This window comes from Gopherus flavomarginatus, chromosome 4 (assembly GCF_025201925.1).
Source record: "Gopherus flavomarginatus isolate rGopFla2 chromosome 4, rGopFla2.mat.asm, whole genome shotgun sequence".
Taxonomy (NCBI): domain Eukaryota; kingdom Metazoa; phylum Chordata; order Testudines; family Testudinidae; genus Gopherus; species Gopherus flavomarginatus.
In genome coordinates, this window is record NC_066620.1 from 135,928,048 (window position 1) to 135,954,158 (window position 26,111).

At 44.4% G+C, this 26,111-nt stretch overlaps 1 protein-coding gene across 1 annotated transcript; it reads left to right on the forward strand.

Annotated features, from left to right (window-relative positions):
• Window positions 1-3,410: 3,410 nt before the first annotated feature.
• LOC127050089 (uncharacterized) lies at window positions 3,411-25,167 on the forward strand. Its single transcript, XM_050951620.1, has 3 exons — window positions 3,411-3,952; window positions 4,983-5,338; window positions 25,018-25,167. The coding sequence occupies exons 1-3, from the start codon at window positions 3,490-3,492 to the stop codon at window positions 25,165-25,167; spliced, it is 969 nt and encodes a 322-aa protein (XP_050807577.1). The 5' UTR covers window positions 3,411-3,489.
• Window positions 25,168-26,111: the final 944 nt, after the last annotated feature.

The window sequence follows — 26,111 nt, forward strand, 5'->3', positions numbered from 1 at the left end:
TAAAGCTGGTCTGTAAAGCTGGAAGTTTCCCTTATTTTATAGAGTAAGTCATAGTGCTTTGCTACCTGAAGACATGGTAGAAGGGGATTTTTGGCCTGGAACAACAGCTGTCCCCAGGGCAGCAAAGTTTTTATCAAAGGATCAAAGGAGGTGGTCAGGATTGGGATTTGGGGGAGGAAAAGAAAGCTAGATGTAGGTCCTATGGCAAAGGCTGTGTTGTAAGAAGTTGATTCCTTTGGCTAATGGGTCCAGTCCTTATTATAGGATGAAAATGATTATTGTGGAAGTCAAGCAGAATTGTTAAATAGCAGGGATCTCAGTCTGCTCACTTTATTCATCTGGGCATTACCACTGAAATCAATGAGATTGATAGCATGGCAAGGTGAGCAAGATTTGGCCTAGCATATTTGTCTTCTCATCTGAATTGAAACAATTTTCTTGAGAGAAGGGTTAGATTACTTTATCCCAAACTCATTTGCCCATCCCTGATCGCAGTGTGTGCTCAGTTAAAGGTATTAGGAGTTGAACCCCAGGAGTAACAAGGCAAGGTGAGTATTGTGCAGAAATAATCATAAACATCTGTAACGGTTAAAACCACTCTTTTACATTTGGTCCATTTAAACACAGTTGAGAGTAGGTCAAATACCATTGTACTTCTGAAAGATTTTTTGTAGTTGTCTATTCTGCTTACCAAAGAAATTTTCCCTTTAAAAAGAGGGAACTAAAGACCAAAGTAAGCAGAGCAGGAAAGTCAGATGATGTTGAAAAGTAGTTGTGTAACTTGTACTTTTAATTTCATAATTCACGTTTTACTGGGTGGAAAATACCTGTTGGTCCTGTGTACTGCAGTTTTGTGTAGGTGGAGCCAAACCTTTGCTGTCCATTATACAGGTACATATAATGGGCCAGATTCAGTCTCTCTGTCTCAACTCCTCCTGTCACAGGGAAGGGGGAGGGCCCACCGAGAGCCAATATGTGCTGGCCCTCATGTGAAATGGAGCAACCTAAGGGTTTCTCTGACTTACCCCAATCAAGCATTGGTATAGGATAACTCTGACACGCCCCTCCGTACTGGGAGTAAAAGGCAGTTGGCACAGGAGTTGGCTGGGATGGCTTTATGCTAGTGGAAAGTTCTTCTATGCCAGAGAAACTCCCTGCTGACAGGCTGCAACCAGATTCTAGCTCCTTTGTACCACCCAAGTACAAAGGGACTAGAATGCAAACTAGAATCTTGTCCAATGTATGTGCATTTGTAACATGACATATTTAATAATAATGGCTTTTTATGCTTTTTTCATTAAGGCATGCGTGCTAGGTTTTATGGCCAAGGCTGGAAAGTGACACATTTGAAGACAATGTAGTAAAAAAGCTTTTAAAAATACAGTTCTGTTTTCTTAAACTAAATGGAACCTGCAGTCTTAATTCATGCAGAACTCCGAGTTCAATGCAGCGGTAGTTTTGCCTGAATAAGGCCTGCTATAGAAAACAGTTGGAGCCAGTAGTTTGGTATAGTTTGTCAGATGATTTGAGTTTTTTGGATATTGGTATTTGTGCCTGTTCTGTAAAATATTAGACTAATGAGAGATGTAATCTAACCCACAGTGTAACTCCATAATTTTCCCTATTTTTCACATACTATAAACTCCAACCATGCAACAACTCCACTTCTTTTGCCATAGGAACAGAGGTTGAAGGCTTGCATCTGAGTTGTGCTTGGCACAGCAGAAGGGGTGTGGGGCAAAAATCAATTAAGCCAGTTTTGCAGGTCTCTGATCCTGGGGTCAGCCAGACTGTAAATTAGACACTGCTCTAACTAATATCAACAGACCATAGTCCTAAAGAGACATTTCAGTGGTCAGGGATTTTCAGGGCATAGAGACCTCTTCAGCCATTCCCCCTTCCTTGACATGCCCTTTGTGACATGGGCTGGAAGAGGGTGCTAATGTAAAAGCCACTGTGCTAGCGTGTTACCACCCAGATTTCCACATTGATGATGCTTTGTAGTGCTCCGAGAAAGTGCCAGGGTCTGGCACGTGCAACAACTTTTCTTCCAGATTCTCTTTTAAAAGAATATTTTATTCAGTCTTTGCTGTGTGAAGCAGGTTCCAGTGGCATACAGTTTGGTTACATTTAGCTTTGTGAACTACAACAAGCATTTATGCGAGCCCATGTGCCAGTTAAGATGTTTACAGGTGAGAGGTTTTTTTAGATGATGTCTGTAAGACATTTTAAAATTGCTAAATCATTAACAATGAAATTGTTTATAATATATTTAAAATACTTTTCAAAATATGATTTGTTCTGCTGCATTAGCTGCTTGCCTAAACCTGTAAAATGCTTTGTTTGATTTGATCATTAGGCACTAATAGAACCTTTGGAGACAAATTCAGATGTGGTGTACACAGAATCCCAGAAAGTCACTGTGAGTGTCACATACATACTGAAGGAGAAAAGATTAGGGTTGTAGTAGGAAAAGCAAATAATAGGAAGGTGTAAGAAAGTAAAACAGAAGGACTTGCTTTCTCGTACGCTTTCTTCTACCCTCTTTGTTGGTTGCTTTTTTTATTGTAACCTTACTGTTCAGCCCCCACAGTAAATTATATCAACTTGAACTCCCAAGAATTTACTGGCATGTAATTTACCACCATTTACATCACCCATGAATTTGGCCCTCTGTTTGTCTACCAGTGCTTATTATTGTACTCAGTGCTATAATGCCCAGTAAATGAATGGATATGTGACCTTCTTTCCTTTGTATAATTTTTATTTCATATTCTCCAAGGACTCCAGCTTCCTACTGTGCTTTATTTGCTTGGAGAAAGTACTCATGGAACTGGAATTAGCACAATATTTCTCACTTCACAGGGCCATGGTTTGGTTATGGAGTGTTGCAGACTGAAAGGTGTCAGTGAGGAACAGAATTGCACTAATCATGCTTCCATAAGGAATACTATGGGGGGTAGAGGTAGAGGCCCAGGGCTGACACCTTGGCTAGCTCTGAGCAGAGACACAGCTGCCACCTCCCCACCTGGCCATGACTAAGGCCAGGTCCACACTACAGCGTTAAATTGATTTTAACAGCGTTAAATCAATTTAACGCTGTACCCGTCCACACTACAAGGCACTTAAAATCGATTTTAAGGGGTCTTAAAATCGATTTCTGTACTCCAGCTAAACGAAAGGAGTAACCCTAAAATCGATTTTACAAAATCGATTTAGGGCTAGTGTGGACGGAAATCGAAGTTAATGGCCTCTGGGAGGTATCCCACAGTGCACCAGTGGCCGCTCTGGACAGGTAAAGGAACTCTACTGCACTGGCCAGGTACACAGGAAAAGCCCCAGGAACTTTTGAATTGCATTTCCTGTTTGGCCAGCGTGGAGATCTCAGCAGCACAGGTAACAATGCAGTCTCCTGAGAATAGGAAAAGAGCTCCAGCGTGGAACACACAGGAGTTATTGGATCTGATCGCTGTATGGGGAGAAGATTCTATGCTATCAGAACTGCGTTCCAGTAGACGAAATGAGAAAACTTTTGAAAAGATTTCTAATGCCATGAGGCAGAGAGGCCATAGCAGGGACTCGGTGCAGTGCAGAGTTAAAGTGAAGGAGCTCAGACAAGCGTACCAGAAAACCAAAGCAGCAAATGGCAGATCCGGATCTGGGCCAAAAACATGCCGCTTCTACGCGGAGCTGCATGCAATTTTAGGTGGCTGCGCCACGACAAGCCCCCCCTTGTCTGTGGATTCAGAGGTGGGGGTAGTAATCTCAGCCATTGCTGATGATTCTGCAGATGGCGAAGATGTGGAGGAGGAAGAGGAGGACGAGATGGCAGAGACCACACAGCACTCCATTCTCCCCAACAGCCAGGAGGTTTTCCTCACCCAGACAGAATTACCATCGCAGCCCTCCCAAGCCACTAGCACAGACAATGAAGCCATGGAAGTGACCTCTGGTTAGTGTACTTTTTTAAATAAAAAACATAGTTTAAAAGCAAGCGTTTTTTAATGATTGATTTGCCATGAGGGCTTGCATGTCTGGGGATGGAGCGGAAATCCTCCAGGGACATCTCTATGAAGTACTCCTGGAGGTACCCAAAAGCCTTTGCAGAAGGTTTCTGGGCAGGGCAGCCTTATTCCATCCACCATGGTACGAAACTTTACCACGCCATGCCTGGAGCACGTAATCGGGTATCATTGCATGACAAAGCCTAGCTGCATATGGTCCCGGGGATTGCTGGCATTCAAGAAGCATAATTTCTTTTTCTCTGTCTGTAATCCTCAGGAGAGTGATATCGTTCATGGTCACCTGGTAAAAAGTAATGTAGTTTATTAGACAGAGATGACCATTCCTTCGTTGCTGCTTCCCTGCGCCTTTAAAAAAAACCTTCCCTAGCAGTTAGCCATGGGGTGGGGAGGTAAACAGCCCATTCCTACGGGGAGGTGTCTCTAATGGCGCTGACCTTTTTAGCATTTGGGCAGCAGGAATTTTTGCTGCTAATTGCCAAGGCATAGAGGGGGGAAGGGGGAGGTGGTAAGGTTTCAGTGACCTGCCATTACAGCAGACATGCAGAGTGGGGGGGGAAACCATTCACAATTTTCCTCTAGTGCTTAACCTTTCTGATGGCATAAGAAAAGAAGCAAAAGATGTGCTTTTTAGCAGTTTGGCTGCCAAGCATGAATGTTACCTGGTAATAGCCAGTGGTACAGGGGTAAGGAAGAGGTTGTACGGTTAACTGCCATTAGATGTATGCCTTACCATGTCCGCCTGCAAGCTGATTTGTAATCCCCGGACCTGCGTCTGTGTTGCTCTCTGACCACAGCCACAAGCACTAAATACTAAAAGAATCCAAAGGCGACCTTGTAGTGAAGTGACATGTGCTACATACAGTGAATAGTGTAGTTCACTGTGAAAGAGTATAACCATTGTTCTGTGAAATGTATCTCTTATGATCCTTCTATCACTCTTTCCCCCCACTCATGCAGCTGCACATTTTTCAAGCCTCCCTACCCCAGTCCGACGGATAGGTCAGATAAGGAGAATAAGGAAGAAGAGGACACGGGAGGAGATGTTCACAGAAATAATGGCAGTAACCCGCAGTGAAAGAGCTCATCTGGGGGAGTGGAAAGACGTGGTCGCAAAGTACAGGAATGCTGCCAGTGAACGTGAGGACAGGAGGGACCAACGTGAGGACAGGAGGGACGCTCGAGATGAGATGTGGCGGCAGGAAGATCAGAGGTGTAGGCAGGAAGATCAGCGGTGGCGGGATGCAACGCTGGAGCTGCTGCGCGATCAAATTGACATCCTCCGAAGTCTGGTGGAAGAGCTGTGGGGTTACAGAGTACCACTCCAGCCCATGTTTAACCTCCCTCACTCACCATGTCCCATATCTTCCACACCCAGACGTGCAAGAACGCGTGGGGGAAGGCTTTCTGCACCTGCCCACTCCACCCCCATGGACAGTCCAACCAAAAGGCTGTCATTACATTGAAATGCCCTTAATGGCCTTTTTCTTCCCTCCTATACTCCTCCCAAACCACTCCCGGGGTACCTTTTTATTTCTCTTACTCTTCTTATATTGACATGCTATTCAAAGAAAGTGGGAGGGTGGGTTGGTTACAGGGAATTACTTTATTTCCATAAGCAAGCTGTTATGGAAGGGTGGAGGGTAGCTTGTTTGCAGCAGGAGTCAATACATGGGGGGGGAGGTTCAGGAAGGGGAAAGAAACACAGCAGTCACACCATACCCTGCCCATGATGAAACTCGTTTTCAAGGCTTCCTTAATTTCCTTTTTCTTCCCTCCCTCCCATCCTCCTCCAAAACCCCTACTTGTGTATTTTTAATTACATGCTTTTTAAAGCAAGAAGGAGGGTGGGTTGCTTACAGGGACTGACTTTTAATAAAGAATACAAGGTTTTTAAAAGATAGTAACTTTATTTCCATAAGCAAGCTGTTAGGGAAGGGTGCAGGGTACGTTGCTTGCAGCAGGAGTCAATACGGGGGGCGGGGGAGGTTCAGGAAGGGGAAAGAAACACAGCAGTCACACCATACCCTGGCCCATGATGAAACTCATTTTCAAGGCTTCTCTGATGCGCACCGCTTCCTGGTGTGATCTTCTAATTGCCCTGGTGTCTGGCTGCGCGTAATCAGCGGCCAGGTGATTTGCCTCAGCCTCCCACCCCGCCATAAAGGTCTCCCCCTTACTCTCACAGAGATCGTGGAGCACACAGCAAGCAGCAATAACAAAGGGGACATTGGTTTGGCTGAGGTCTGAGCGAGTAAGTAAGCTTCTCCAGCGACCTTTGAGATGCCCAAATGCACATTCTACCACCATTCTGCACTTGCTCAGCCTGTAGTTAAACAACTCCTGACCACTGTCCAGGCTGCCTGTGTATGGCTTCATGAGCCATGGCATCAAGGGGTAGGCTGGGTCCCCCAGGATAACTACAGGCATTTCAACATCCCCAACTGTAATTTTCTGGTCTGGGAAGTAAGTCCCTTGCTGCAGCCGTTTAAACAGAGTAGTGCTTCTGAAGACACGAGCGTCATGAACCCTTCCTGGCCATCCCACGTGGATGTTGGTGAAATGTCCCTTGTGATCCACCAGTGCTTGCAGCACCATTGAAAAGTACTCCTTGCGGTTTATGTACTGGGTGCCCTGGTGCTCCGGTGCCAAGATTGGGATATGGGTTCCATCTATGGCCCCCCCACAGTTAGGGAATCCCATTGCAGCAAAGCCATCCACTATGACCTGCACGTTTCCCAGAGTCACAACCTTTCGTAGCAGCAGCTTAATGATTGCTTTGGCTACTTCCAGCACAGCAGCCCCTACAGTAGATTTGCCCACTCCAAATTGATTCCCGACTGACCCGTAGCTGTCTGGCGTTGCAAGCTTCCAAAGGGCTATTGCCACTCGCTTCTCCACCGTGAGGGCTGCTCTCATCCTGGTATTATGGCGTTTCAGGACAGGGGAAAGCAAGTCACAAAGTTCAAAGAAAGTGCTCTTATGCATGCGAAAGTTCCGCAGCCACTGCGAATCGTCCCACACCTGCAAAACTATGCGGTCCCACCAGTCTGTGCTTGTTTCCCGGGCCCAAAATCGGCGAGCAATGGGTAGAACCTCCCCCATTACCATCAGGCGCTCCAAAGCGCAGGGGCCCGCTGTTTCGGAGAACTCAGTCTCCAGGTCCTCATCACTCTCGTCACCGCGCTGCCGTCGCTGCAGCCTCCTCTCCTGCATTTGCTGTTCATGGTTCAGCATAGACAGCACGAGAATGCGTGAACTGTTTACAACGTCCACGATCAAGGTACTGATCAGACCAGGGTCCATGCTTGCTGCAAAATGGCGTTTGCTCACTTCACTCAGTAAAAAACGCGCGAAATGGCTGTCTGCTGCTTTCAGGAAGGGAGGGGGTGAGGCTGTACCCAGAACCTCCCACGACAGTGATTTTTGCCCCATCAGGCACTGGGGTAGTAACCCATAATTCCAAGGGTCAGGGAACACTGCAGGGACTATGGGATAGGTACCCACAGTGCAACGCTCCTGAAATCGATGGACGCCTGGGACCATGGACGCACACCACCGACGTAATGTGCTCTAGTGTGGACGCGTAAAATCGATTTTATAAACCCTGTTTTATAAAATCGATTTTACTAATATCGATTTTAAGCTGTAATGTGGACGTACCCTTAGACAGCAGCCCCTTGGCCAGGGACCTACCTCCTGCACAGGAGGTAACATGCTGGGATGCCTGCATCCACCCAAGGGGGGAATCCCAGCACTGTGGGCTGAGAGGGGAGGATCTGGCCCTTTCTTGAGGCCCCTGTTCTATGAAGACAGTAAGGAAGAGGGAGGTCAACAACATAAATGCTGTGGCTTTCCACAGAGAGCAGGGATGATGGGAGCCTGTGAGCTGCATGGTACCTCCCCCTGTGATCTCTGGCCTGCATCCTAACCTGGCACCGGGGCCTGGGCTTGGCACATCCCAATGGTTCCTTCCCTGGCTACAGCCCTGCAAACCTGCCTGCAGCCATCTCTGCTCTCTGTAAGCTATGCACCAAACAGGGCTGGTGCAAGCATGTTTCGCACCCTAGGCAAAACTTCCACCTTGTGCCCTCCACCCACCGTGCCCCCGCCCTGAAGCACCCCCCAACGGCAGCTTCCCCCCTCTGCCCTGAGGTGCCCCCCTTGCGGCAGCTCCCCACCCCCCACTCTCTGCCCTGAGGTGAACCCCGCGCCCCAGCTCTCCCCTGCTCCGCGTATGAGCACCCCTTGGCTGCTTCACTTCTCCCGCCTCCCAGGCTTGTGGTGCCAATCAACTTAGGTGCCGCAAGCCTGGGAGGCGGGAGAAGTGAGGCAGCCATGGCGTGCTCGGGGACGAGGCAGGGCAGGGGTGAGCTGGGGCAGGGAGTTCCCCTGCGTGCCGCCCTCCCCCCCTTACTTGCTGCAGGCAGCCCTTCCCACACCCCCGTGCCCCAGCCCCCTCTGCCTAAATGCTGGTGGCGACCAGGGCAGCCAAAGATCCAGCCGCTGCGGTCGCTGCTGAAGAAAATGGCTTCCCCCAAATCCTAGTGCCCTAGGCGACTGCCTAGTTAGCCTAAATGGTTGCACCGGCCCTGGCACCGAACCATGCCTGATAGGCACCCTGCACCCCACTATATTCTTCACCTCAAGACCGATGACCCACTGGCTTGTTTACACTGCACCATTCATGGGTTTGTTTGGCTGATTGAATAACTTGTTGCCCTTTCTGATCAGCTGGACAAGCTGGAAATCTAGGCCAAGCTCCCACATTCAGTTCTACGTGGGTGGATCCCTGGTAGAGCCTTATGGACCTCAAATTGGACTGTGTGCAGATATAAAGTCCACCTGGGCAGATCTCAGGCTCTAATCCTCCTGTCCCTGCACAGCCAAAATGCCAAATAGAGTCGATGGCCATTTTGGATGTGCAAGGAATTCAGGATTGGGTGCCTAGCTCCCTGAAAATTCCCAAAATAAGGCTAAATCAGGGGTTGGCAACCTCTGGCATGTGACTCACAAGGGTAAGCACTCTGTTTGTTTACCTGCCGCATCAGCAGGTTTGGCCGATCGCGGCTCCCACTGGCTGTGGTTCGCTGCTCCAGGCTAAGGGATGTGCTGGCCGCGGCTTCCCACTGCCCCCATTGGCCTGGAGTGGTGAATTGCGGCCAGTGGGAACCGTGATCAGCTGAACCTGCCTACACGGCAAGTAAACAAACTGGCCCGGCCTGCCAGGGTGCTTACTTTGGCGAGCCGCGTGCCAGAGGTTGCCGACCCCTGCCCTATATGCAGCAGACATATAATTCTGGAGTAAATTTTCAGGCTAGCAGTATAACAGAAACTTGGTGATAGTTAGCTAATAAGCTGTTTGCCTGAAGGTAATAATAGTATAGTCAGTTACTAATAAAGCTAATTACTCCCACTACAAGATAAATTAGTCAAGGTAAAAAAATATCAGCATGCATGAACAGGATGATTAACTGCTGGTTTCACTTTTTTCCAATACATTTAAATTCTGCTGTAGTAGTTTTATATTAGTTAACCAGAGTCACAAGACATCAGCATGTTCCCAAACGTCCCTGTGACAGACCACAGGTGTGATTACAACACAACTACTTTAGTTTCAAACACAGCATGATGAGTAAAGCCTGATATGCATGTATCTGAAACCTATTTAGGTGTTCTTTTTTTAAATTAAAGAAGGATCCCTTCTCCTACAAAGATTTTCTAATTACTTTGGTTATGATATTGTACAATTTTAAAAACTCTTCAGTATTTTAACATATTTTAGGTAGATTCCTCTCAACAGGAAACGTTTTCATGGCATGTCATATTATATTCCTGATCTTCCAACAGGACATAAATAGAAACTACTAAGAAAATCAGCATGACTGAGATGGCTAAAATGCCCATTATATTAAATGGACTTGCTTTAATGCTTATTTAGAAGAAAGAACAAAACCAAATCTCAGGCGTATTGTCACAGATATGCTCACTGGATGAGTTTTCATTGATTTCACAAGATTTTGGATCCAGCTTGGACTAAAATTCAGGAGCAACACTAGGAAACTTTGTCAAGGTTTATTTGACCATACAGATTTCCAATTCCACATTGACCAAAAATACAGGGATAGAAGAAGATTTTGTAAGGAACCACTATCATTCCCCCTTGCAGGATCCCAGAGCCCAGGCTCCCATATGAGTCCAAAATCTACACTATAATTTTATAGCCTTGCAGCCTGAGTCCTGCGAACTCATGTCAGCTGACATGGGCCAGCCGCAGCTGTTTTATTGCAGTGTAGACATACTCTTTATAACCTATTATCAGTTATCTGAATTATTCGGTCATTATTATTATGTCTATTGAAATAACATTTTTAAAAGGCCACATTTTTTGCATTTGAACCTATTTCCTGAGGTGAAATTGAAGGCAGGTTTTGAGAGGTGTACTAAGCCACTTTACCAGCTAGCCTTTGGAAATTCTAACCTAAGTTCTCATTTACATGAAGGCCTTTATACACCACTTTCTCAGTACAAAGTGACCTTACAGTTGGAGTCTTCTTTACATTGCCAGAGTGCCTTAAAGGGTGTAAATGAGAATCTGTTACAGTTACTACTACTACTTCTTTTTGCCTTTTCTCCTCATTTGTTTCCCTTCTTCTTTTTCTCCCTTTTCCTCACATATTGTTCTACCATTCACAAATCCCAATCTCTTTTCTCCTATCGCCACTTTCTCTGTCTTCTCATTTCCTATTCTCATTTAGTATAAGTGTATATGGTATTAGAACTGGCGCCTACCTTCTATGTGCATATGTAAATTGTCACTGAGGTTTGGAATTAACAAAGTCTAAATATAAGAAATCAATCAAGAGAAGAAGGTGTAACTTTCAAGAAAGTCCTGGCTTTCAGTAAACTATTCTAACTGCTAGGTAACACTGCTATCCAAGTAAAATTATTACACCTCTACCCCAATATAACACTGTCCTCGGGAGCCAAAAAATCTTACCGTGTTATAGGTGAAACTGCATTATATCAAACTTGCTTTGATCTGCCAGAGTGTGCAACCCGGCCCCTCTGAAGCGCTGCTTTACCACGTTACATCCAAATTCATGTTATATCAGGTTGTATTGTATTGGGGTAGAGGTGTATTAATAATTGGTTTTCCAAATAATTCATGTTTTCTCTAATACTGTACACAACTGATATTAAACATTGCTGATTTTACTTTACTTTTCTATCAGAGGCTTTCTGATCACAGTGGACACATTTCCATTATGCAAATTAAAAATCTTCTCTCCAGCCCAATGGACCTCATGCAGATACACCCAAAAAATGGCAAACAAAATATAAAAGTTTTATGGTATGAGCCACTTTTTTTTGGTCTCAGCTTTGAGAAATTGTTTTATTTATGTATTGTGAGCTTGGCAGGGTGGGATTCTTATGTACAGGAAGTGCTTCTATAGACTGGTTTGATTAGCTTTGCAATAATTATTCCAATCCTCTAACTTTAGAACCTCCGCTCTATTTTCTTCCTCCCCTTCCCAACAAACCATGGAATAGGATCAAGATGAGCTCAGCTATCATGATGTTTTCCAGAATTTTTGTCATTCCATAATCAACTCACACAACTGGTAAAGCTGTAACTCAGGATTGCAGAGGCCAATTGTACCTGAGCAGTAGAAACTTTGATGTTCAACAGGAACCAGCCTTAACACACCTTTATGACAGGGTGGAGAAGATGTTTCATTATTAATATTTGACGTGCATGCTTGTCATGTCACGAAGGCAACAACATCACCTGGAATGAAGGCAGCAGGGAATTTACTCATCCAAGCGGATAATTCACTCGTTTACATACAGTCAAATTTTGTTTGGCAATTAACACGCTTGTTACACAACACACTGAAAGCTGCATGCTCTTGAATGTCATCTTGGTTACGTGCTTCTGAGTTCCTTGAGGAAATGAACATAGCTGTAAGTAGCCACGTGAATGAGACTCTTCATGCCAACGTTTACATCTTGTTAAAGTTAGAGAAAACCGCCGAAGAGTGACAATAGAGGAAGAGATCTGTCTGTTCTCAGGAATTGGGATACAAATGCATTTTCAGAGCCCAACTCTCCCTTCCCTCACTACAGTATAACTCAGCAGTAACTCCTCCAGAATCAATAGAATTTTCCCAGGGTAAAATTGGCATAAGAGAAAGGTGATTTTTGGCCCTCAGATTCCATCACAATGAAAAGTAATAGACCAAGCATGTCAGTGCAGTGATATTCCACCGTACTTCAGCAGAAGTCTAACTTGAGGAAGACCAAAATGAAATGACACACCTTATGTTTTGGGAAAACGTTTCTCACTGGTTGTGCCATGGGAGGTTCAACACTATTTGTTTACAGCATGCCTCGGCCCTTTGTCATGTGGCACATCAGCCTTCCTCTCCTGATATTTTGCAACTACACCCAGGACTGTTGCATAGTGATTCTAATAATAGACACAATGGAAATTACCTGCACTTAGAGTGAAACCACAGGGCTATGACTGTAGTGCAGTAGTGACTAGTGGAAATACACGTCCCACCTAAACTGCTTACAGATGTACCATTAGGAAACAAAACAACCTGCCTCATACTAATTAACTGCCCCCGGAATGGGCTTGGTAGCTGACCACGGCCTGATTCACTGGCAGGGGCCCAATCTAAATGAAAGTATTTTTTATTTTTGTTTTGTCATTTCAAATTTCTGAAGAATGCATTACTTCAGGAATACAGGTTACGTTAGACCGTGCGCCATGCACTGTTACATCACTCAGGTCAGCTCACGTTGTGTAACCCAACCTGATAGGTAATTAGCAAGAGCTTTCCTCCAGCCAGGAACCTGCTGTCAGTTCAGATCATGTGGCAGATACCTGATATATATTGATTACTGTGAAACACTGAATCACAGAAACTAGACATGGAAAAGACTCATTAGGTCATCTAGTCCTCCTCCACCCCAGTACAGGATTATTCCCTTCAGTTTATCCCTCAGAGATTTTCCAGTCCAGTTTCAAATGACTCAAGTAAGGGTCTCCCACTGTCACTTGAGGGCTGTTACAATAATATTCACACAGACCTGCACTGGACTGCTGGTGTGATTTCCACTTGAGAGATACACACACTAGCTCTGGTCGAGCTAGTACACTAGTGGCAGTGTAGCCATGGTGATGCAAGTGCCAGGACAGGCTAGCTGCCCAGAGTACATGTTTAGAGTTTCAGATGGGATTATACTTGCCTGTGACTAACCCGCTTCCAGTTATACTGTTACTTTTAGCATGCTAACTCAATAAGAGCTACCATGAGTGTATCTACCTGAGGTGGAAATGACCTTCCAGGGTAAGGCACCCTCAGTCTCTATACACGGCTCCCCGCTACTATGACTCAGCAAAAATACCTCTGCCTCTTGAAGCACTGTTCAAGAAACAGACATCGGGTTGATTCAACAGAAGAGACCTGATTTTTTCTGCAGGGGTCTAGACTCTGCTATCCCATTATGCCAATATGCAAACATCAACACCGTTGCTCAAACTGGATACTGACTAGGGCCAGTTCTAGAGGGGGAAAACCCAACTAGATCATATCTCCATCTTCTGTCTCCTTGACCAGTCCCATCCACTCACAGAATGGTGAGATTATCTGCTCTTCAAAAAACCAAAAATCTAGATACTGTTTGTCTCTAGAATGACCTTACCTCAGGGAGACCTGATCAGTTTCTTCACGCTCACTGAACAGTCTATTAACCACAGCTTCTCCATCCAGAGTAACCCTTTGTCTCACTAGTTGTAGCATTCTCCTCAGAGCAGGCACCTCTGTTAATATCTATCCATACAATTACCTATAGCTTTTGGCAGTTTTGTGGGGCTGATTTAAATTCCCATCTCAAGGACAGGCCATTTTCCTTGAAGTTGAATGAATGTGGAATCAAGACACTGGCTTGTACGCCATAGATGATGTAGAATACTTAATTCTGGGTTTGCAAATGTTCACATATATGACCGTGTACAATAAGAAACTACGGTACAAACGGTCAATGCATGCTGATGTATCTTACAACTGGTAGCTTCCCCACAGGGGGCTGCAGACATCCAGAGTCTTTAAAACAGTATTTCCACTCTCTTCAGGTCCAACTAATTCAGATTCCTCAGCTTCCATTTTAGTTTCAGGTTTATACAGTCCTCCCTCTTGGGGCCTATGTGTTCAGACCTCATGTGGCAGTAGACTCACTCCTCTGGATGCACAGCTCTCTTTCCTGAGGCCAGGCCTTTGTGGTCTGCTTTCAGTTCTAGTCTCCCCAGCCTGTAGACTGTACCCTTCAGGTTCAGAGGTTGTACAGCTCTGCTTGAGACTGTGAACTTAGCTTTCAGTCTTAGGCTGTAGATTTCCCCTCCCACAGTTCAGGGGTATTACAATAATTCTTTTTTTTATATATATATCTTGGTGAAGGCCTTCTCTCAGCAGCTCCTCTAGAAGCTCGCACTCTCTCACTAGGCTTGGAATCTCCTTTCTGAGTCACCCTCCTGCTGTCACCTGACTACTCCTTTGTCCTTCCCAGGTGAGTCTAATTATCCCAAACATCTGCTGCAGCCAGCTGGGGGAGAAAGGAGCTTTATCTTGTCCATTCTACAAGGCTCCTGTCATAACCTTAGTCCCAGTTTTGGACCTTAGCGTCCAAAATATGGGGGTTAGCATGAAAACCTCCAAGCTTAGTTACCAGCTTGGACCTGGTACCTGCTGCCACCACCCAAAAATTTAGAGTGTTTTGGGGCACTCTGGTCCCTCTGAAAAACCTTCCCTGGGGACCCCAAGACCCAAATCCCTTGAGTCTCACAACAAAGGGAAATAATCCTTTTTCCCTTCCCCCCTCCAGATGCTCCTGGAGAGATACACAGACATAAGCTCTGTGAAACTACACAGAGTGACTCCCCCTCTCTGTTTCCAGTCCTGGAAGCAAAAAGTACTTTCCTATTCCCCCAGAGGGAATGCAAAGTCAGGCTAGCAATCCAACACACAGATCTCCCCTTGACTTCTTCCTCCCACCAATTCCCTGGTGAGTACAGACTCAATTTCCCTGAAGTAAAGAAAAACTCCAACAGGTCTTAAAAGAAAGCTTTATATAAAAAGAAAGAAAAATAAGTACAAATGTTTTCTCTGTATTAAGATGATACAACACAGGGTCAATTGCTTAAAAGAATATTGAATAAACAGCCTTATTCCAAAAGAATACAAATCAAAGCACTCCAGCACTTATATTCATGCAAATACCAAAGAAAAGAAGCCATATAACTTACTAGCTGATCTCTTTGTCCTTACACTTAGAAACAGAAGACTAGAAAGTAGAACTACTTCTCCAAAGCTCAGAGAAAGCAGGCAGACGGAAAACAAAGACAAAAGACTCAGACACTCAATTCCCTCCACCCAAAGTTGAAAAAATCCGGTTTCCTGATTGGTCCTCTGGTCAGGTGCTTCAGGTGAAAGAGACATTAACCCTTAGCTATCTGTTTATGACACGCCCCCCAAATTGCAGACAGTGGGGAAGCTCACTGGCGGCGATTTCCTTCTAGAACTTGAAAATAAACAGATTAATAGAACACATAGACCTTTACATATACTCCTAAGTATATAACTAACAGACTTCTACATTTTAAGAACACTTTTTAACTACTGAATTCTGGGAAACTCTCACGGGAGAGTGCATCAGCTACTTTGTTAGAAGCTCCTGTGATGTGTTGAATTTCAAAATGAAAATCTTGGAGACCATGTCATAACCTTAGTCCCAGATTTGGACCTTAGCGTCCAAAATATGGGGGTTAGCATGAAAACCTCCAAGCTTAGTTACCAGCTTGGACCTGGTACCTGCTGCCACCACCCAAAAATTTAGAGTGTTTTGGGGCACTCTGGTCCCTCTGAAAAACCTTCCCTGGGGACCCCAAGACCCAAATCCCTTGAGTCTCACCACAAAGGGAAATAATCCTTTTTCCCTTCCCCCCTCCAGATGCTCCTGGAGAGATACACAGACATAAGCTCTGTGAAACTACACAGAGTGACTCCCCCTCTCTGTTTCCAGTCCTGGAAGCAAAAAGTACTTTCCTATTCCCCCAGAGGGAATGCAAAGTCAGGCTAGCAATCCAACACACAGATCTCCCCTTGACTTCTTCCTCCCACCAATTCCCTGGTGAGTACAGACTCAATTTCCCTGAAGTAAAGAAAACTCCAACAGGTCTTAAAAGAAAGCTTTATATAAAAAGAAAGAAAAATAAGTACAAATGTTTTCTCTGTATTAAGATGATACAACACAGGGTCAATTGCTTAAAAGAATATTGAATAAACAGCCTTATTCCAAAAGAATACAAATCAAAGCACTCCAGCACTTATATTCATGCAAATACCAAAGAAAAGAAACCATATAACTTACTAGCTGATCTCTTTGTCCTTACACTTAGAAACAGAAGACTAGAAAGTAGAACTACTTCTCCAAAGCTCAGAGAAAGCAGGCAGACGGAAAACAAAGACAAAAGACTCAGACACTCAATTCCCTCCACCCAAAGTTGAAAAAATCCGGTTTCCTGATTGGTCCTCTGGTCAGGTGCTTCAGGTGAAAGAGACATTAACCCTTAGCTATCTGTTTATGACAGCTCCTGATCCTGGGCCCTTAAAGGAATAGTAGCCTGGGTTTTTCCCAGAGGCTCAACCAGAATTTTTATAGGGAGGGGTCCCACGGAGAACACACCTCTCCAGTAGGGCATCTGTCCTGGGGTAGAGAAGATGGTAAGGTGCATGGTGCCCTGCAGTCATGGCTCAGCTTGGCTTACAGCTTACAGAGGGCAGAGCCAGCTGCAGGCAGGTTTTCAGGCTGCAGCCAGGGTAGAAAGTTCTGGGATGTACTGGTGCCAGTGCATGGCACAGCCCAGAGAGCACTGGGGGAGGTACTGTGCAATTCTTGTGGGTCCTTAGCATCTTTGTTCCCCATGGAAAACCCTGACATCTGGGCTGCAGTCTCCCAGAAGACTCCAAGGGCAGAAGGCTCAGGGACGTGCTGAGGCCTCCCACTCCAAGCCTTCAGTGCCAGGACTCTGACACAGGCTCCCTTGTTGGGCAGAAATGCAGCTGCCCAAACTGTTACCTGTAGGGTCTCCAGCTGCAGAGCTGCCTTGTGTTGCTATCTGAGGCATGGCTGGGAGGGGAGAGTTGCTGGGTCTCCACTCACAGCCAACCAGCAGGAGTGGGGGCTGGACCCCTTCAGCCTCCCCTCTCATTGTGCCCCTGCTTTTTCTTGTCCCAGACACTAACTATTCCCCAGGAGCATCTTCTTCTCATCCATGCATCTGAGGAAGTGGGTATTCACCCACGAAAGCTCATGCTCCAAAACGTCTGTTAGTCTATAAGGTGCCACAGGATTCTTTGCTGCTTCTCATCCAATGTTCATTCTTGGTTATTCTGGAAACCTGGAATTGAGTGACTGGCCCTTCACACTACCTCAAAGGGCCAGTACCCTCTTAGAGGGGTGTTATAGTATGAGACTGTGTTTATCAGAGAAGTCTACTTTCAGGAAGTGCTTGATGAGACAGGACTAGGACTGTGTATGTGGAGGAAGGAATGAAGCCTGACTGTTGCACTAGCTAGCCTTTCTTCCTCTTCTCGTGCTTTGAACACTGAACAGTGTACATGAACCAGACACTAATACTGTCTGTGTATTACCCAGTGTCAGAATGCAGCTCAGAGAACTATTATTGCCTTCACTTACCAGTCATTTGCTCTATGCATGCCAGACATCCACATATGTACACCATACAGCAGCACATTGCTGCAGATGCTTACCTCAGCCCCACAGCCATCTGCAGAAGAGCAACACCACAGAAAGAGATTGTAAGGTCCTCATTATCAATGACTACAACACAAATGGTGAAAGTAGCCTTTTATTTACATGGGATGTAGAGACATACACACTGCAAACACATGCCACACATCATAAAAGCACAGGATACTTGGGAGATCACAGCAAAGGAACATAAACATCTGCTTCTAATAACCATCATAAACCATACAAACTCTAAGTTTCTCATGGTGTTCCTGAACGGAATCCCACAACAGTTATCCATATTGCACAAACAGCAGTCGTTAACACCACCCAAACAATCACACAAGGCAACCAATAGGAACACAACCCTATGCCGCCCTGCTGATGAAACAGAGCTGGAAAGAACAGCCTGTCACCCAGCTTCAAGTCAGCCAGAGAGCCTCAATGTCCCCTCGCTGCTGCAATGAACAGTATGCCAATGGCCAGACTCACTCAGACCTGAATATAAGTATATGCCCTGGGGAAGCCAAGGGGTTTTCTTGCAGAAAAGATGGATCCTCTGAGCCCTTCCTGTACCAGGAGTGTTGTGTGTCATCCAGCATCCATGTTCTCCACAAGATAACACAAGCTGGCATAGAAATGTCAGATGCTTGGAATTATTACAGGAAGTATACCATGAAAGTGCTCAGAACCTTGCTGCTCAGTATGGCCTAGCACCAAATCATCTGCAGATTGGATAACCAGGACCCATGCTGGCCTAACGAGATATAATGCAGTTAGATGAGTAAAGACACATGTGCAGCGCTGAAGTCTGGCATGATAAGAATAGACACAGTTACTGGATAGGATGATGGTCAAGATACCCCAGGGATGAGTACGGCTTGGGCCCAATGACAGTACCTTAATTGCTACATGTACTCATTAACCAGACAGCTCACCATTGACTCCACTTCCTTCATTAATGTGTTCAAGTGCACAGTCACGTAACAGTTTTGAGTGCCCATGATCACAGTGATTACATCATCTTGTGGGCAATTAGCTGAGGGCTGGCTTTGCTCAGGCTCACATTCCAGAAAGTGATCATTTCTTCTCCTCCGTCACCTCATTTCCCTTTCCCTATATGAGATGGTATATTCAGCTGTTGTCTCACATGTACATTAATTTATTTACACATTGAAATAAAGCTGAGGAGTTCTGTATCTCCTGGGATCCTAATGGTCACAGGAAACATGCTTATGGGGAGTCCAAGGTAGCCCAGTTAGAGGATGCATTCGGTGTTTCTGACCTGGGCTGTGATTGCTCGACCACATGCCATATTTACTGCACTTTCCAGTAGGACAATCGGCTAACAGCGGGGTAACCAATGGTGGCGTTAGCAGGAAGACTGATTTCTTTGTGATACTGCCTGCTTTTTATGCTGGTGTAGTGCACTTTGTGAAACATGCAATTATCCCACATTCATCAGCACCACATTCATTTACACTGCCTCTGACATTTGTAGGCTTCCCATACTGGGTTCTTCAGCAACCTATTTCTGATGTGCTCAGTTTGTCATCTGCTTTCAGTAGTCCTGAGAAATATATAGATTATGCAGAGATCATTCAAATTCTCAGTTTCTTAGACAACCTGTATCAGTTGTGTATTGGTGCACTGGAGTTTGTTAGTGATGGAGAGGCACCCGTTAACATCACATCACATCACATCACATGTGTATGTGTGGTCGCAATGCATGGCATATAGATTGTCAAAATTTACCAGGGAAATGTGGTTTTGATTTTACTATAACTATCGTGCACCTATGTGGTATCGATGAAGCAAAAGCCTTGGAATACAACATAAGTGTGCGCTCAGTAAACTACCTCCTAGAGTGGCTGAATCCTGTGATGGTATACTGCATGCATGCAGCTCTATAATATCTCTTTAACAGCAGCCCGTTTTCTAACTTTCCTCTGAGCCTCCACTCTTTCCATGTGCTCTCTCATTGGTCACCAGTCTGTGCTAACTGTTTTTCTCTTCCACATCTTTCCTGGTTTTGAGCACTGACAGTTTGAGTTCCATGGGACAATGGTTAATTTTCAGCCTTTGTCAGCATATTTGTTTAGGCCTTTGTCACCTGTTATTATGAGTGTTGTGCCCTATAAGGGTTTCCTGATGTGTACTCACAGCCCCCTTTTTATTACAAACAGTTGGCTGGCAGTACTATTGAATGACCATTTGGATACACCATGGTGTTTGTATGGTCTTGTTGGGATGTACTGGAACATCAGCTACATCAATACATTTGGATGTGTATAGGGATTTGGTGTGAGATCCAAATATCTTCTTGTTGGCTGAAGCACTGCATGCAGTCCTGACTTGCTTGTTTTGGCCATGCTTCAGTGCATGCCCTTGTGTACTACATTTCCGGAATGGTTTTGGCAAGAGATATCATTGATAAAATTTGAGCAAGCCTGCATTCATCTTTCTAGCTGCTTAGTACCTTTGTTGATTGTGCAAAAGTGTTAGCTAGCTTTGATGTCCTGGAGCTATTCCTTCACTAGCTAACTCTCTATCATCACACTTGATAGTTTCCCTGTGTTCCCTCTTTTTCTCCCACCCACAGTGTTAAGTCTTCTCCTGTACTGGGTATGCAAAATTTGGCTATACGGTTCGACTGCTGTTTGACAACACAGAATACCGCATGGCATGGGTTTGTTAAGGATATGTTTTATAGAGATCCCTGACACAATGAGAAGTCTCCTGAATGTACTCACTCATGCCTACTTGGTCTACTTTGTCCCTGCTTTGGTATTTGACTGAACTGGTGAGGGGATTCTACATATCATAACCACAGCACTGCTTTTGGTCTGCTATCACCTTCTTTTGTGAACATTACTGTCCGTCACGTACTACAGCTCGCTCGCCACACTGGCTTTCTGGTCACTCAGGCATTGTAACTATGCCTTTGCCCTTCTTTTTGTTGTGTATAAGGAGCCTCAATCCATGTAGCCTCAAGTGCCAAAGGCAGCTGGCACTTGCAATGACACTGTTGCTGTATGGTGGGGTATGGAACCTTGGACTGATTAGCCCCTGAGTCTGGAGCTATCTGTGTGGGGTCACAGCTGGGGCCTCAATGTGCTAAATGTAATTGGCACGGAGAAGAAACACACAGATCACCCACTGTCAGCACATCTGTGTCTTTTTATTTTGAATACATTTAATACTTATAGCATTTCAGATCCGTCAGAGCTTTTATGCAGTATGGCACTGACAATGGTAACCAACATATTTACATTTTGCCTTAATGACAGATTTTTTGCTTATTCTGTGTCTGGCTGCTAAGCTATCTTTTCAGCTGCACACATTTCAGTGGTTAATAGTAGAAATGGCATGCAATGATGGTTACAAGAAACTGGTTTAGGGATAGGCATACAGGATACAACACAGCATGCAGCAAGGAGTGTAATAATGTTATTCTTCAATTATTTGTATATTTGGTGTGACATTTCATTTGTTTAACATATAAATTTTCTTGTCCATATGCATCAACATCATCTCACTTCAACACAGTTCTTACAGGACATGTCCTCATGTTCTCTGTGTGGGAGAATGACATTTTAGTTAGTTCAGGCCTGTGTTGATTCCCCCTGATTGTGAAGACCTGTATGTTACTTGTTCTGTTTTGCTACTGGCTTCACCTGTTACTGCTGCATGGCACAGGGAAGGGTGGAACCCCGCCACAAAACAGTGCTTATTTTTAATTTCTATGCAGCAAGAAGTGTTGACTCTGAACTGATAGGGTCACTATGTGCAGATTTATGTGTGATGCTACCTCAGATTGCTCCTCTGGGCTTTGCATGCTTTGCTATCCATACACTAGCTAGATCACTTGGTGTATGTTGTGCATGTGAAATCCACACGGGATCACCTCTCTGGTAACTGCAGCCAGTCATGGGCATTGAGCACACATACCATAGTCCAGGCTTGATCTGTCTAGATTACATGAGCTTGAAGGCATCTACAAATGGTGGAGCAGTAAATAACGATGGGGACAAGTCAGTTATACATACAAACCTGAATTGCTTAGTAAGGTGGGCTCATTTGAACAACATACTTTTTAATTCAGCCAAATACAAGGTCATTCAATTAAGAAAAAGAATGCAGTCATACTTACGAGATGGGAGACATTATTCTGGAATGCAGTGACACTGAAAAGGACTTAGGGGTGATGGTAGATAGCCAGCTGAACATGTGCTCCCAGTGCAATGGTGTAGTTATGAGGGAGAACACAGTCCTTCATTTCATAAGCAGGGGAATATCAAGTAGGAGTAGAGAAGTGGTATTACCTCTGTGTATGGCATTAGTGAGACTATTACTGGAGTACTGTTTCCAGTTCTGGTGTCCGCACTTCAGAAAGGATGTTAAATAATTGGAAAGGGTTCTGAAAGGAGCTGAAAGAATGATTTGAGGTCTGGAAAGCCTGCCTTATGGTGAGAGACAAAAGCAGCTCAATATATTGAGTTTATCCAAGAGAAAGTTAAGAGGTAACTTGATCATGGTCTACAAGTACCTACATAGGATAAAGATTTCTGATAGTAGACAGCCCTTTGGGCTTGCAGAAAAATACATAATAAGATCCACTTGTTGGAAGATGAAACTAGACAAATTGCAATTTTTTTTAACAGGGAAGGTGATTAAACATTGGAACCATGTATGTAGGGATGTGGTGGAGTCTCAGTCTCTTGAATCAAGCTTGGATCTCTCTCTAAAAGAGAAGTTTGAGCTTGAAGCAAAAATTAGTGGGTGAATTTCTATGATCTTTGAAATACAGGAGGTCAAACCTGATGTACCTTCTGATTTTATTCTATAACTCTATTAGTCTAATATGTGTGACTCTCAGTGTTTTTGAGTCTAGATATCACCACTGGTGCTGTATTACAAATCTTTGGGGGTAGAGCTGAATGGTGTAAACTTGCACAGCTACTGATCAATTTCTTTTTGGTTCAGGAGCACGAGTTGGCTTTTCTTCCTGCTGCCAACACCTTATCAATATTTCCCCTTGAATACATGTGAAAGTTACTGCCTACTGTGGGGCATGTTATTGTGTCTGTCACACAGGGCCAGCGCTTTCATTTAGGCGACCTAGGCGGTCGCCTAGGGCACCAGGATTTGGGAGGACGTCATTTTGCTGTCTGCGGCAGCAATTCAGCAGCGGGGGGTCCTTTCGCGCTCTGGGTCGTCGTCGGCAATTCTGCGGCAGGTCCTTCACTCGCTCCGGGACCAGCCTCCGAAGTGCCCCGAAGACCGGGAGCACAGAAGGACCCCCCTCACTGCAGAATTGCTGCCAACGACCGGGACCGCAGAAGGACCCCTGCCTAGGGCGCCAAAAACCCTGGCGCCGCTCCTGCTGTCACAGCACATATTCCTTGATTCTAGATGGCTTGGAGGTGGTATGTGGATGAAGTTTTGTCTTTTCTCTACCACTCTTCAGACATTGCTCCTCCATCTCCTAACCATATGGTGACCTTTGGTTCATTCTCTGCCTTTTCCTTTTTGTGACCATTGTGGAACTTTTTGCTAGAGTGAACAAAGGAACAAGCAGTCCAGATAGAAAGAGTGTTTCTGATCCCTTTCTTTATCACAAACACTTAGACTGGATAGGCTGAAAGACAAAGTTTAAAACCAGTGGGTTCATCGCAGAGTTTGCTTTGACTAGCTTTAATGTGGATCCCCAATGTGATCTGAAAATTTGCCATGCCTCTTGCTAGATCTTTCAATAGAGAAGAAGGAAAGAAAGGGTGGAGGGGTGAATTTCTGAGAGGTAGTGTTATCCCGAAAATATATCACAGGCTTTCCTTTTGCTAGATTTCTTTAAAATTACATCATCCTTAAAAATAAAAGTTGAACTTAAATTACAAGAAAAAATAGTTTGCAAATTTGAACCCTGGGAATACAAGAAATAGCTAGTGAAGTCTGCAAATCCTCAAACCTCATGAGTTTCTCCAATCCCTACTTTGGAAATAACAAAAGAGGAATGTACAAGGACTGTTAAGGATAAATTTTAATGCTCATCTGCAACTTGTTATTCCATAATACATGCTATTAATAAACTGAATTACCCCCAAAAGTCTGCCTTGCTAGAAGTGCTATATTTCCTGCATCTGTTTTATCACATCTTTGTTTCATTTTGAAAGCATTGTGTAACTTGTTACAAAACAATCACAACTCAGGCTGAATCCTCCCACTCCCTTTTACCTCCGCTGAATTGTCTTTCTTTTTCACTTTTTACTAACTTTGAATGTGAGGAACAAATTCCCCTAAGAAAAGCTTAGCATAGGTCTTTAGTAGTTTAGCCTTTTGGCGTCACCTGAAAGCGCTGCTGCTTACAGACTGAGCTTTCCAGTTTGAGGCTTGGTTGATGGGGATGGTCAAATCAGCTTCAGTACCTGGTTACAAACTGGAAAATTTCACTCATGGTTTCATCCAATGCCCATTGAAATCAATGTCTTTCTGTTGGCTTGAGTGAAAGTTGTACTGGACCCAGGTGCAGATCCTCAGTGACCTAACTCCCACTGAAATCAATGGGCATTAGACACTTAAAAATCTTCCAGGATCTGGGACACAGTGCATACACATAGCCAGTGGACTGAGTGAGAAGGGGTCATTCATCTTGTAAGGATGAAGCCTTTTTCTGCAGCCATATTAGGAAAGCAGCATCCATCAGCCAAGAAGTAGAAATTCACATCCCCACATTCCATCTAAATTACATTAAAACAATGTAATATCAGCATGTTAAGGAGGCTATCCTGTCCCAATAGTAGCTATCATCACCAGATAAAGAAACAGATCTTAAGGCGGTTAAAGAAAACTTTGATGGCATTTTGTCTGGCAAAAGATCACTTACCAACAGTTGTGATTGCAAAATTCCTACTTCTTTATTGTTTTTTCTTTATGGTCTCCACTTCTCTATTGTTTATCTGTATGGTCTCTGTCTGGTTCTTTGATTGTTTCTGTCTGTTACATAACTAATTTTGTTAGGTGTAAATCAATTTAGGTGTGGGGATATGACTGGTTAAAGAATTGTTTTACAATATGTTAGGATTGGTTAGAAAATTGTTTAGTAATATTTTAGTAAAATGATTGGTTAAGGTATGGCTAAGAGGACTCAATTTCACTATATATGCTGGGGTCCAAGGAGACCATCAAAAGGAACAGAAGAATAATAACAAGGAAAGACCTGGAAGAAGAAGAAGAACTCAGCTCTAAGACACAGCCTAAGATCAAAGGTGCTAAGAATCTGCTGGATGACCATGATATGCAGCAACCAGAATCCAGACTAGACTGACCTTGCCTGGCCAACAGAGAAAGTCCATCTGCATGATCAGGATTGGTGAGCATAGCATTGTACACCTAGTATGTGTATTCTGCTTGGTAATTGTTAATAAATAGATAAGAACATTCCTGTGTAAAACTCTCTCACTGGTAAAAGATCCTGAAAACCCACAGAAGATTACTCCATGAGCCCTAGGAATTAAGTAAGAGTGGGTACTTAAATTAACCAGATTACACTCTGAGGCCTAGAAATGGGGTAAGGGTAGCCCTGAGCCCTAGGAACTGGGTAAGTGTGGGTGCCTTTTACCTCGAGCCCACAGAAGGGAAAGGGTGGGGTGCCTAAATTAACCAGGTTACGCCTTGAGCTCATGGAAGGGTAAATATGGGGTGTCCTAGAACGTACAGGTAACAACCTCTCACTGCCAGGCTTTATTATCCTGTTCTTCCTGGTTCCAGTTACAGGATTCTCATTCCAGGTTCCCTCTGAGTTAACTTTTGTGGTTATGCCACTGGAATAAAATTAACCTTCATCCCCATTAACACCAGTTGATATCTAATGTTATTACTGTTAAATTACTTATTACAGAAATAACTACAGATGAGAAATAAGTCATTCCCACTGGAAGCAGCCCACAACAATACCTACCAGTGCACTAGTATGAAAAGCTTATTGGGAAATACAAAACTCAAGATGGTGGGATTTTAAAGTTCAGTCATGCCTAAATGTTAAGATTTTTTATGGAACTACTTGCTGATTCTGCTTGTCTACTAGGAATATGCTGTAGAGGCTTGAGGCAGTACACTAGAGTGGATTCCGGAGTTCTCAATTCTTAGCTCAGCCCCAGACTTCTGGTGTGATCACTCCATACCTCAGTTTCACATCTGTAAAATGAAGACACTAATACTTCCTTTCTTCCATACTTTCTTTGTCTTATCTATTTTGTCTGCAAGCTCTGT

Coding starts and splice junctions, on each gene's coding strand:
- LOC127050089 (XM_050951620.1), top strand. CDS start 3,490: ATGCTATCAGAACTGCGTTCCAGTAGACGAAATGAGAAAACTTTTGAA. Junction 3,953..4,982: donor AGCCATGGAAGTGACCTCTG/GTTAGTGTACTT, acceptor CCACTCATGCAG/CTGCACATTTTTCAAGCCTC. Junction 5,339..25,017: donor AAGAGCTGTGGGGTTACAGA/GTACCACTCCAG, acceptor CTGGGGTCCAAG/GAGACCATCAAAAGGAACAG.